The following is a 13,367-nucleotide window of genomic DNA, read 5'->3' as shown; positions in this document are numbered from 1 at the left end:
GTATTGTGTGTTTACTCAGGTTGCCTTTGTTTTATGCTGCATATCATTTGAAGATCTAAAACTATTTAGTATGAGAAAACACACAAGAAGAAGAAATCAAGATGGGGCAAATGCTTTTTCACAGCACTGTACTTTTACATTATTAGCTAGCTGGCTAGAAAACTTGGCTACTGCTGGAAACATAACATTAGCCAACCTGACTACTGTGTTGTCAACATTAGTGCAGTGCTGAGTAGGTTTCTGGCTAGCTTAGCTAATTTTGTTAGATGTACCTGCCAATTGCACACTTCTGTTTGTGATGTTTAAGGGTACAAAAAGATTTTTTCAGCTGGGTGCAAATGGACACTTTGTTCAATTAATATTTGGAGCTTAGCCATAAACCTCCAAATTAGCTATAGAGGTTCACTCAGAAGCCATATGGCAGGACTGAACAACGCTGGTGAAGAGTGGCATTGGGCCAGCTCATTTTGTCTTTGTTCGACACACACAGTACTTGAGTTTAAGTAATTCTTTCTGGGGTGAATCTTGGCTTGCCATATGAAAACCAAACATTGTGACTACACATCGAAGATATTTCCAGAAAGGTTGGAGAATACTCTGTAATGTTAACTGAAGTTCTCATTGATGAAAAGTAACTAGAAAAGTTTTATTTATATATATATATATATATATATATATATATATATATATATATATATATATATATATATATATATACACCATATACTTCACTTCACTTCACTTTCACTGCCAACTCAACAAAGGACTTTATCGGGGGAAAAAGTGGAAGGTTTTCAATCGCCAGACCTTAACCCAGTTGAGCAGCTTTTCAACTCCTGAGACAGAGACTGAAATTAGAAACTCCCCAAAGACAAACAACAACTGAAAGTAGCTGCAGTAAAAGCCTGGAAAGCAACACGCACACACACACGCACACAAAAAATACAACAGTTTGGTGATGTCAGTGAGTCACGGGTTTGATGCAGTTATTGCAAGCGAGGGATACGCAACCAAATATTAGGTGTTATTTACATGAAGATGCAGCTGTTCCTATACTTTTGCTCACCAAAAAATGCCGCAAAAGTTGCCATGTTGTAAGTTGTTTAACACATCTATGTGTAAATATCAGGAATGAAAGGTGAAATTCTGATCTGTCGTCTCATATTCATCTTTTGAGCTCAAACCCAAATGTATTCACTGTGTAGCAAAAACAAAAGAATCAGCCTTGCCGTTCCAATACTTTCAGAGGGGACTGTATATTGTATTCAATTCAATTTGGCTTTCTTTCACTGCATTGTTGTTATTGTATTACCAGACGTGACTACCCGAAAGACCACTTCCGGCAGCAAAAACCTGAAAAAATAAAAATAAAAAAAGGCTGAAAAGGGACCATTCATTCCTTGAGATCAAATAAAGCTATATTAACTACATAACAACAATATGAGATTAGTGAGATGTTCAAGAGTACCTTCCTTGGTTGATTAATAGAGAAATAAACCAATTCTGCTTCCATAAATCTATCATAATCATATGTGGCATTTGTGGCATGACTGTGAGATAATGTCATGGCTTGTTATATTGTGTTCTGTGTGCAGAGAGAACTCAACCTGACTGCATTAACTAAGATTTTTCCCTGCTATTGCAGCTAAGGGATTAGAAAAGGCATTTCAGTAATCAGTGGGCTTGTTTCTGTTCACTGAAAGGATATGATTAAATCTCAGGTTGCCAGGCTAGTTGCTCTGTATTCTGATTGGCTTCCTTTTCCCTTCACTGTTTCTGTGTTCAGCTCTGATCAGCAAGCAGATAGAGCTGACTACAGGCTGGAAAGTAAACAGTTTAACAAGTTCTATCCTGATCATCAAACCCCATGAGCATCAGGATTCACGGCCGGTTGTCATACCTGATGAAAATACGTACCAGAGTTAAACGCACTGTATACGTTGCTCGCTTTATGACTGACGCATCCGAAAACTTGAGATAGACACCCACCCAATGTAAGCAAAAATTGGCACTGGTGTGTAATGTACCTTGGTGTGGTTCTTCTCATAAAAAGTTAACATTTTATTACATTATAGAAAATGCACATTTATTTAAATTCAATGTGAACAGCATACAATACATGGCCAAAAGTTTGTGGACACCTGACCCAATCACACCTATATGTGCTTATTGAACATCCCATTCCAGATTATAATAGCCCTCACTGTTCTGGGAATGTGGTTGTGGGGATTTGCCCATTCAGCCACAGGTGCATTAGTGAGATCAGTGCTTGAGATTAAGCAATTAAACGTACTCTAAATTTAAGATACAGTTACATTTAGTGTAGTGATATTTTGGCTGAATGCTGACTGGCTACTAGATCTGGAAAGCAAATAGGACATAGCACTGCTACAACATTTCTGTCATACAGCCCAAACATACTTCATATTAAAAAGCAAATTGCAACGCTTATCTTCTTTAAAGTTGTTGCTAATGAAGGTAATATGAAGCATCAAATTAAAAGGAAAGCACTACTGATACTGCATGTCTCTACACAAACAAAAATGGGCCATTAAAAGTTCACAGCAATCACAGTTTCTGGTCAAACTAATTGACTAGCTCTGACCCCAACCTCCTGACATGCTGGGGTATGCGAAGAAAAGAATTTCACTGTGCTGTAATGTATACGTGACCAATAAATACTCATTATTATTATTATTATTATTATTATTATTATTATTATTATTATTATCATTATTGTTATTATTATTATTATTATTAACTCTGAATTGGATCACTAGCGAAGTTGGAACCAGAGGTTGCTGGATTATATCACATCATTTAAAAGATTGGGTAACAGTACAGCAGTCTCTATACATGCTTGATGCATAGTGCAAAGCACTGTATATAAAAGCAATAACTGTAATAAGTGTGGTTGTGTGAACAGGTGTGGAATTACAGGGTGTTTTTGTATGATTGACAGAAACTATTTATTAAAGCCATACTTTTCTTAAGCCCATGCACTGATGTGATCACAGAGGGAAAGATCCTAGTGACCCCCTATGTCCTTTTGGCAGGACAGGTCACTCAGCGTATGTATATAATTGGAGCTTGGCAGCGAGTCAGTGCTCTCCTCATGCAATTAGTGCGTCACAGTCTCTTGGAAAAACAGTAATTATTTGTAGTGGGTTTCCAGTGCATGGGACAAAGAGAGACAAAGAAAAAGACTAAAGTGAAGCCACTTGATTTAATACATCTGAACGAAACTCTAGCTTTCAGGGTACACATACTATAATATAATTAGTCCCTCCCTGTATTTGACTTCTCTGTGAAAGTCAGTAAGATGTTAATGGTGAAAGGTGTCAGTAGTAATAATTGTTCTATACAGCACATTCGTGGCTTAATGCGAGGGAAAAGTGTAAGCTTAGTCCGATACAGGCTTACAGATTTTGCACAATACACAATGCATTCTGTTACAGAGAAAACCAAAACCCAAAAATCAAACCCCATTAAAGGTTTACCCTACAAGAGTGTTTCCTATTAGAGTGCATTCCAAGTGGAACATGCTTAATTAGTAAAGAATGCATAACATTTTATCTACCCTTGAAGAACAATTTCCATATTTCTTTGAAACAGTTGTCACAAATATCTTCAGTGGACAATCACTACGTTTACATGGACAACAATAATCCGATATTAAGACGATACTCTGATTAAGAAACTAGCATGTAAACAGCGATTATTGATGGCCTTAATCCGATTAAAGTCATACTCGAAGTAAACACAAATGGAATTAAGACGTGTGGAGTATTCCTGTTTTAGTCGCATTATGGAAGTGCATTACAGACATGTACACACCTTAATCACACTATTAACGTCATGTGGGAGTTTTCACCGCGTTTTGTGACAGGACACGTACACACACGGCAGTGCTCACCCGTTTGACGGCAAACGAGAGTACGGCTGCATCCCGAACCGCGTACTTACCTGCTATAGAATAGGTGAACTACATGTATCTCAGCTACTATATAGACGGTAAGTAGGCGGTAATCAGCCCACGGCTTCAAGCAGTCGTCTATTTACACGTACAGCATGACAAATAATTAACCGCACTTGAAACATTCGTAAAATTAAAAATGAAACACCCAAAACTGTATACGGTACCATAACGAAGACCAACTGTATGTCCATACGTGAAATTCTGGAGGGAACGTCAGACGGTGTGGCGTGGGGACGTAATGACGTGTGCCGTTAATCGCTCTATGTTCTATAACGTAAAACAGGAACGTGAAAGGAATATTCTAAAAGCGACTCATATAAACACCTTAATCACAATATTGTCTTATTCAGAATAAGGTCAATAATTAGATTACTGCTGTCCATGTAAACGTGGTCAATAATGTGTTTCCTAGTGTAGCTAGCACCACATATGGTTTTGTGTTTGCCATGTGCTTTTGTTTTGGTCCTGTTTCAACCCTGTCTTGTCATTGTTTTATTTCCCATTTATTTGCACCTGTTCTTAATTCTGGCCATGAGTTTATTTGTCTATATTTTCCCTCATGTTCCTTTGTCTCACTGCGAGTCTTATTCTTTAAGATTGAGTTTCTGAGCATTATAGTTTTGCAGCTGGATCGCTCTAGTTTGATGTTGCCTGTATGTGTATTGATCCCTGTATTGTACTATGAGCATTATTCTTGCATTTCCCACAATAAAGTACATAAAAAAACTAAGTACTGGGAGTATAGTTGAGTAGATCTTGACTGCACCACAGGTACAGCGATAGTAAGAGTAAACTTTAATTATATACATAAGTAACCATTAATTAAGATAGATCAGTAATAATTAATTGGATAAAGCATTCTAGATTTCTGTAGATCAGATCGACAAAATGCTTGCCACTAATCTCAATCCAAAACATTGTTTATTTCTCATTACACAAGAGTATCTGTGGAGGTAGTGGGATGACAATTTCCCAAGTGTTTTCGGTAGAATTAGCTCTCAAGGTGAATTAGAAAAATGTTGAAATGATATGTTAACTCCTTGACCTATCTCAAGTCCACGGTCATGTTCACAAAGCCCTGCTTCTTCAAATCTAACCTTCCATTACTTCACCCTACTTGGCCAGATATGAGCATGTTAGCTAACAGTGTGAAATATGACAATATTGATATTGAAGATATGACAAATAACTTCCTGATCGGTTGATGGACGAATGGTTTGGAACGCCAGGTTTTCTGTTGCACTCAAATGAGAATATTATCAGACACTATTACAGAAGGTTGCTGTGCCATATGCAGTGGAAGAAATGTGATTCTAACTAGCTAGGTCACATCCTAAATCAGTCTGTTTGAAATAGTATGCCACTACACAGAGTAACAAATTGTGGAGCATTATATTTGAGACAAAAGCATAATGCTTTATTATAATAATGATCATCTGACATGGCTGACGGCTAGTGATGATTTCTTTACAGTCAGGTTTTGCCATTCAGTGCTCTGCACTCTTTCTAGCTCCACCCACATGTCCCGATTTGGTACTTTTGGTACACTGTTGTACATCTGAGGTTCAATTTAAATGGCTTGTACCTTAAAGAGTGGAGGGTGCACAAAACAGAACAGGAGCCTTTAATTGCACTGTGTTTAGTAAGAATGTTTATTCCAAAATCGATACTTTGATACAGAAATAGTTATTTAATCATATGGATTTACCAGACATTCAGTACTGCAATCATGCTTTCTCTGATTAATAACTGATTAGCAAAAAGTACAATATGTTTTTTTTTCCCCATACATGAATCTGTGCAAAGAGAATATACACTAGAAAGCAATTCTACACCGACACAAAATATAGAACAATTCATATCTGAAGGCATTGCACGATTCCAAGAATTCAGTGAGAGATTAAGGCCATTTTGTACAGATATTATGACAATTTTAAAACAGTTTTCCCCAAAAAACACTCTATTAATAACAAAAAAAAAACTAGTTCATCTCATTTAAAACTGTACATGCAAACATAGTGCACATTATATAATAAGATATGACAAGCATACAATATATTTGGATATTTTCAGTAAACAAGAGTTCATGTGAATGAAATCACACCTCTGATGAATCCTGTCAGATTAATCCGTCACCACCACCACTCATGCACCACACACACACACACACACAGTAATGTGGTTGAGCTTGGCGAAGCTGCGGCGTTGCGAACCATAGTTGGACTGAGGAGCACAGAAAAATCTCAGCTGGTACTCCTAGTGTTAGTGTTTGCAACATGCACGCACACACACACATACACACACATACACACATATACATACATACATACAACACTCCTCTGAACTCTAATGGCCTGTAGTTTATATAAGATTTGTATTTATGAAGCTTTTAAAAAAAGCTCTGTGTAAGACTGTAAATCAGTTCTTCACCGTATAAATTCCTGATTGCAATTAATGGCAGATCCGCCATTAAATTCTTATTACTAACACAATACTACATAATACTAATTAAGTGAGAAAGTAACTCGCGATCCAAGCTCCTACTCAGCGAGCTACATGATAGAACCAGAGGACATGCGGCTGTCACCCAAAACACTCAGCTACACTAGCTATGCTAGTCTGTGACTACAGAACAGGGGAAAAAAACCCAGCTAAATTTGGTGAGGCGTTCATTTTTGTCTTGAAATTCCATTTGCTACATATTGTGTCGTTCACATTATTTCATGACTAGCTAAGGGGCCTGAACTCTGTCTGGCTTTCTTCTTTTTTTTCTGTAAAAAAAAAACAAAACAAAACAAAAATAAAACAAAAAACCTGAGCCTGAGACATGACTTAAAAAAAAGACAAATATTGGTCACTAATTATCATTCAATGCTTAAAGGCAATTCATTATAATGCCTTAATGCTACTTGAAACATAATAACCCTTCAAAACTACACTTGTTTGAACTGAAAGAACTGAAAAATTCGATTTTTTTTTAATTGAAATCAAGGCTCATGTAAAGCAGAAATCCAGTCAGAGCCTGACGTAGGGAGATAATACACGGATTCACAGACTTGATTAATATAGTTTAGAAATACACAGTTTCCAGTTAATTAGATACACCAAACTTGTATCTACACTCATTGAACGTTTTATTAGGTACATCTACCATATTGATGCACTTTATAGGTGTACAATTACTAACAGGTCTATCTGTCCAATATCTGGTCAGTAGTGCTCCCTTTCCATTGATAGACAGGGTAGAGAAGGGATGACAGATAGGGCTACAGTCAGTAATTGTATACCTACAACAATTTTCTACAGTCGGCTCAAGAATTATTGACATCCTTAGTCAAATGTGGGATGGGTGAAATATTGGGCATCCCTACATTTAGCATGCTGTACAATGTCTTCAGCTCACCCCACAGATTTTCAGAGGAGTTTAGGTCAGGCTGGGATGGCCATGTGTAAAGCATCGCTGAACGGTTTTGTGTGGATTTGGGTGAATTTTTTTGGATTGTTGTCTCGTTGGAAGATCCATCCATACAACCCAGTTGTAGCATATTGCCAAATGCAAGCAGATTTTCATTTTTTAAATCTCCTGATGCTTCAGGAAGTGATGATGCCATGTATCCTAACATGGTTGCCACGGCCTTTGGAGTAATAACAGTCCGACATCATCATAGATCCTCCACCATACTTACAGTGGGGTTTAGTTGCTATATTTTCTATTGAAAAATCCGTCTGTGCCAAACACACCATCCATGTTGTCAAAAATATTTCTTTTGGTTTCCCAGAACCAGCAGTATACAGAAAATTCTAGATGCTTGCATTTGTGTTTGGATGGAAGAAAAGGCTTTCTTTTGGCACACCAGCCGTAACAGTCGATATGTGCATTTTCAGGTGTGTAGCTATTTTTTATATCCATTGTCTGATTTATGAAGGTAGGCACACTTTTGTCTCACTTCATTTGTATATTCTGTCACCACAGATTCACACCCCAATGAAGCAGGAAGTCAAGTCATGGATGACTGCTCGAGAGTTCCTAAACACTCAGCTGAATAAAATAAATAAATAAATAAATAGAAAGAATTTTTTTTTTTGGTTACAGTTAGTATATAGGAATTTTTAGGGGTGCCAAGAAAATATTTTAAAAATATGTATAATTTTCCTAAGGTTTTTAACATTTTCTTAGAATATATTTACTTAGGTGAAAGGTTCAGTATTTCTGGAGCTGACCGTACAGTATATGGTGGGTGTACCTTATAAAAACTGCCAACTAATATTAATAAGATGAATACATTACTAAAGAGGGGAGTTCAGATTATTATCCAGTCATTTCAAATACTGGTCTTATTCATTAAAAAAAAATAAAAATACTCCAGAATCTCTCTCAAATTAATCTTTATCTACTGGGTCTGTGGTATGTTCCTACACTGTGAAAAGAATGGAAAACCTTATTAAGTTAAAACGCACTTATGGAAGTGTAAGGTCAGTTGCTGGGGCAGTCCAAAAAATTAAATAGATATAAAGTTTATATGAAAGATATTTTTGTAACAATTTCAGAAAGTCAAAGGTGTAAATTAAGCATGTACTTTTACTGTATGTTTATGTTTCAGTTTCTGGCTACATAACTACGTTAGAAAAGAAATGTTCTTATTTCAAGCTGGAGTGTAACACTAATAGTTTATATAGTCACATATTTTAGATGTTTACTGACGGAATTCATCATCTGTCTTTATCAGTGGCTTCCATTACATGGAACGTTAAAGAAATTCTTGTCTGTGATAATCTCACATACACTACAGACACATTGGAAGTATTATTTTAAATTTGTTTTCCTAGACTAAGGTGTGACTAGTTACTAAAATATCTTTGATTTCGTATATCTTTTATTGAACTCTGTTTAGATCCAGTGTTGTTTAAGGCTGTGCAGCACAGAAGGAAGATTTCACTGGCTAAAACATAGAATTAAATGCCCTAATGTGCTATATATATATATATTTTTAATTATGCTTTAAAAATAACTTGGTGTCTGGGAGAAACAAATCTTACCAGTGTCTTAAATGTTCCTCTGCAGAAATACTGTAGTACGAACACTTAAATCCTGCATGTACGGTATTCAGGTGAAATTGGTGATCTGTGCTTTTTATCCACATCTTCGGGCATCTCTAATGAAGATAAAGGATAACACTGTTTTTTTTTAAACAACACTTATGATTTACAAATCAATAAAACACCTGTACTGTTTTGATAAATATGAACAGGACAGAAATGGAAGAAAAACAATGGCATCTGTGTTTTTGACCACTGGGCTCATAGTCTCAAATCTTATTTGAGAGCAGCTTCTAAAGTTTTGACACAACAGAACACAATTTCCATACACACACACACACACACACACACACACACACACACACACACACACACAATGCTTGTGCCAGGATGATTTGAGAAAGAGGGAAAGAAAGAATGAGAAACTAAAACAGAAAGAGGTCAATCATGGCCTTCATGCATCACGAGGTGGAGCTGGCTGTTACTCCATGCCATGCAATGCGATTAATGTGACAACAAGTGCCTGACATGCGTGGCAAAAGACAACACGCAGATAGAAGTCGTATTCCAAAGTTCATACTGAAAGTTTACGCTTATATAAAAGTATCCAACAGTAAGAAAATCATCAACATGTAAACACTGAGTGAGAGCTTAGAGAGAGAGAGAGAGAGAGAGAGAGAGAGAGAGAGAGAGAGAGAGAGAGAGAGAGAGGAATATACATAAGTAAAAGGAAATGATCAGTTTCCAAAGTTATTTACAACAGTCGAGTGTGATTTGTGGCCAGAGGAAGCAGAACCTCGGCCCTTCACCTGGAAAAGCATGCAGCTCCAAGAAACGATGTCAACTGATCCCTTCTTTTCTTCTTCAGTCCTACAGCGAGCCCGAACAAAGGTCAAGCTCAGTCCATTTTAGTGAGGCTACAAGAGATAAGCCAGGCTCTGACAGAGAGCGAGAGAGAGAGAGAGAGAGAGAGAGAGAGAGAGAGAGAGAGAGACCCTGACAGAAGAACGCTTGTAATGGAAGTAAATCAGGCCTCACTGGCCCTGTTTGGCCGCTGTGTCTTCATCCTTCCAGTGCCTATAGTGCAACGTAAGAGAGAGACAGATCGAGAAGGGGGAGAAGTGCCCCTCCACATCATTGGGAGATTAAGAGAGAAATAGAGAGACACGAATGAGAGCGGGTCAGATCTGGGTCTGTAGGGGCTGTCCTGGCGGTGTGTATGGAGGCGGAGCGGGTAATGGTTTGATGCCTCTGGTCCTCATGTAGGACAGGAACTGGTCCGGAATCTCAGCCAACACATCCTTTGCCAGCCGCGCCATGCTGAGGATGTGGTTCCCTGTTCGGTCAATGTAATCCCGAAACGGGACAAACTGTCAGTGAACAGAGAAACAGAGATGTTTAGGGTTAAGCAGGGCTAAGATGATAATATGTAGGTTTTTAGGGTTGAAAAGTGGAGAAAGGATTTCATTAAGAGGTGGAAACAGCTGAATATCTATAGCAGTAGTTCTCAAAATGGGGTCTAAAGCATAGCCATTGGGGCTGTGATATATGGCCAAAGCAAAGAGCAGAGAATTTTTGTGAATTTTTTTTAACAAAAGATCAAAAGTTTAAACAATAAAGGTGAATTCTCACAGCCTTCTTTGCTCATATTGACCAAGGGTGTCAATATTAGTGGAGGGCACTGTATGGGTGTGATAGTCAGGTGTTTACAAACTTTTGGCTGTATAAATTATTATTGCATTCTTATTATAGATATCATAGCCTCTTTGACTGGATTGAACTTTTTATATATATATATATATATATATATATATATATATATATATATATATATATATATATATATACATACACAAACACACACACACAAACACACACACACACACACACACACATATATATATATATATATATATATATATATATATATATATATATATATATATATATATATATAATTTTTTTTTTCTGTCAAAAATCCAAGAATAGAAAATGGTATGGCTATAATTTGAATACATTTGAATAATGAGCCTATTTGAATAGCTGGATAAATCTCTTACAGTTAAGAGCATCCCTGGCTGCAAAACATTTGAGAACCCCTGATCTATGGGACAAAGCTGCATTTGCAGAGTATCTGATTTGTTCATTAGTGCAAAATGAATGGCCACATCATTTCAATTCAATTCAGTGCAATGATTTTTTTTTTCTGGGGTCGTGCTTTTAACAATAGACATTGCAACAAGGCAGCTTTGCAGAAATTTGATTGCAGATTTAGATCCATCATGAGGAAACCAGAGATGACACTGGCAAAACAAAACTCCTTGACATGACATGAAGTAGTACATAAGTGTGTACATAAGTGTACATAAGTGTATTGACTTCATGGTTGCTCTGAGGTTACTAATACTGAAGTATTTTGAACAAAATATGTACAACACAATCAAACTATTAAATGGCACTCCCCAGGACCATTGTTATGAGTCAACTTAAAAACATTTTTTCTCCCAATATGCTTCCCTTTCCTCTTCCTCCTAGTCTTTTTCCTGTTATTTATTATTACTATTATTATGATTATTCTTATTCTTATCATTATTAACAACTACAAATTATTAACAAATACTACAAAGGTTTTTTAAATCAACATAATCTAGATAGAAACCTTTACATCTGCATGTAAGAGATGTGATTTGAGGTCAGAGGTTAGGTGCCAATTATGTCTGTCAATTTGCTTTTGTAAGCTGTAGTTGTAGTTATTTATGTAATTCATGAACTACTTAGAGTGTGTAATATCAAACACCATTTCTTTACATGTAATAGTGTCTAGTCAAGCTTAATTGGAAATCCACAGCATGGACATATTAAATAATATTTAATTTTTCTCTAATAGAGAAGCAAGATGAGAGGACTTGAGAAGAAAGAAGTGACAAATATAACAAGGTAATGATATTTCAGTCCTCTCCAACTTACAAACAACATCGACCGTTATACTAGCGTTAACACTTGCATGAAGTCATTATAATCATGAGCGGCTAAGCGAGAAATTACCCTGGTTATTTTATTGTACAAGACCAAAAGTTGATGTTTTGCTTTCAGCATCGCAAGGCAAGAAATGATCTGCTAATTAGCTCTATGTGAAAAGAAAAGAAATCTTGTTAATTGTCTGTGCTCTTCACAAAATGTACATTCACACAAAAAGCCACTTTTTGCAGTTAAAATGAGAAACGCTTATGTGAATTAAGACTTTTTTTTAGATGAAAAAGGGCCCATGTTTAATTTAAGTGCAAAAGTACTTTTGCTGAAAAAGTAAACCTCCAGCCATGGTGACTGATGATGCCATTTTTAACACCTTCCTCGGAGAATAGAACACGCCGTAAACGATTCTGGTGACAAGAACATGGAACGATTTGCAATGCTGATTTGAAAACAGTAATTACCTAGCATACATGGCATTTAAGTGAACAAAATATTCGGCATCTGCATAATAGTACTGCTGAGGCATCAGCCACACAATGGCAGTCAGGTTAAAAGCATTTTGAAATGAGAGCCAGATTACCTGAAGAGTTACAGCTTTTATTTAAGACTCAGAGAGATGAGCTGCACTGTGATTGAGAGGAGGAACAGGGTAAGATGCACTGATGCATGAGTGTGAATATTTGCTCAGTCTGACATACCTCATAGGCTCACTATGATGAAGAACCAGATCAGAAATCATGTTAGTGCGGCTGCTAAATCGTTGGGTGGGAAAGGGGGAGGGGGGGGGGGGTCGACTCTTGGTTTCACACAGTTGATAGAGAAAGAGAGATAGGAGGGAGGAACAGATGAAGGAATAGAGAAGATTGTAGAGAGGTGGGAATAGGAAAAAAAAAAGAGAGACAGACGGCTGTAGGAGTCTCCCTCCATCTGCTCTAATGAGGTTGAGGGGGCTGAAGTGAAACACAGACACTACAATTGAAGCCTTGTGCCTCACATAATGCCTTCTAACATGCTAATGCACACATTATTAAAGGTGCAATAACAGCAGCCTCTGGTACAATCTCATAAAATATGGGAATATGAGAAACATTTCTACTAAACAGGAATATTACACGCTAACAACAATCAAAGTTCCATGTGAGATGAAAACATGTTTTTTTTTTTTCTAACCCGACGGAAACCGATCCAATAATATTCCAACAGTAAAGCCAAAATATGAGGTCATAATACTAAAATAACACTTTGCATACGAGCACATGCTTTATTTCTTTCTTTAAAGTGCTCTGCTTGCACTGAAATAAACACTACCAAAGTCTTTAAAAGTTGACATGGCATGGGTTTTTGTCTCAAAGACATTTTGATCTAAAGACCTACACTT

The 13,367-nt window shown here is 36.9% G+C and overlaps 1 protein-coding gene across 2 annotated transcripts in view; it reads right to left on the bottom strand.

The window, feature by feature from the left end:
* Window positions 1–5,613: 5,613 nt before the first annotated feature.
* The window catches only part of LOC108279828 (copine-8), a 130,142-nt gene continuing 122,388 nt past the window's right edge, over window positions 5,614–13,367 (bottom strand). For both annotated transcript variants that reach the window (XM_017494340.3, XM_053688058.1), the window contains one exon: window positions 5,614–10,386. In XM_017494340.3, coding sequence (XP_017349829.1) covers window positions 10,198–10,386 — 189 coding nt within the window. In that variant the 3' untranslated portion in view covers window positions 5,614–10,197. The remainder of the gene's footprint in view (window positions 10,387–13,367) is intronic.

The sequence above is a fragment of the Ictalurus punctatus genome, chromosome 19 (assembly GCF_001660625.3).
Source record: "Ictalurus punctatus breed USDA103 chromosome 19, Coco_2.0, whole genome shotgun sequence".
NCBI lineage: Eukaryota > Metazoa > Chordata > Actinopteri > Siluriformes > Ictaluridae > Ictalurus > Ictalurus punctatus.
The sequence above is the reverse complement of the archived record's forward strand: the minus strand, read 5'-3'. Positions and strand labels throughout refer to the sequence as shown.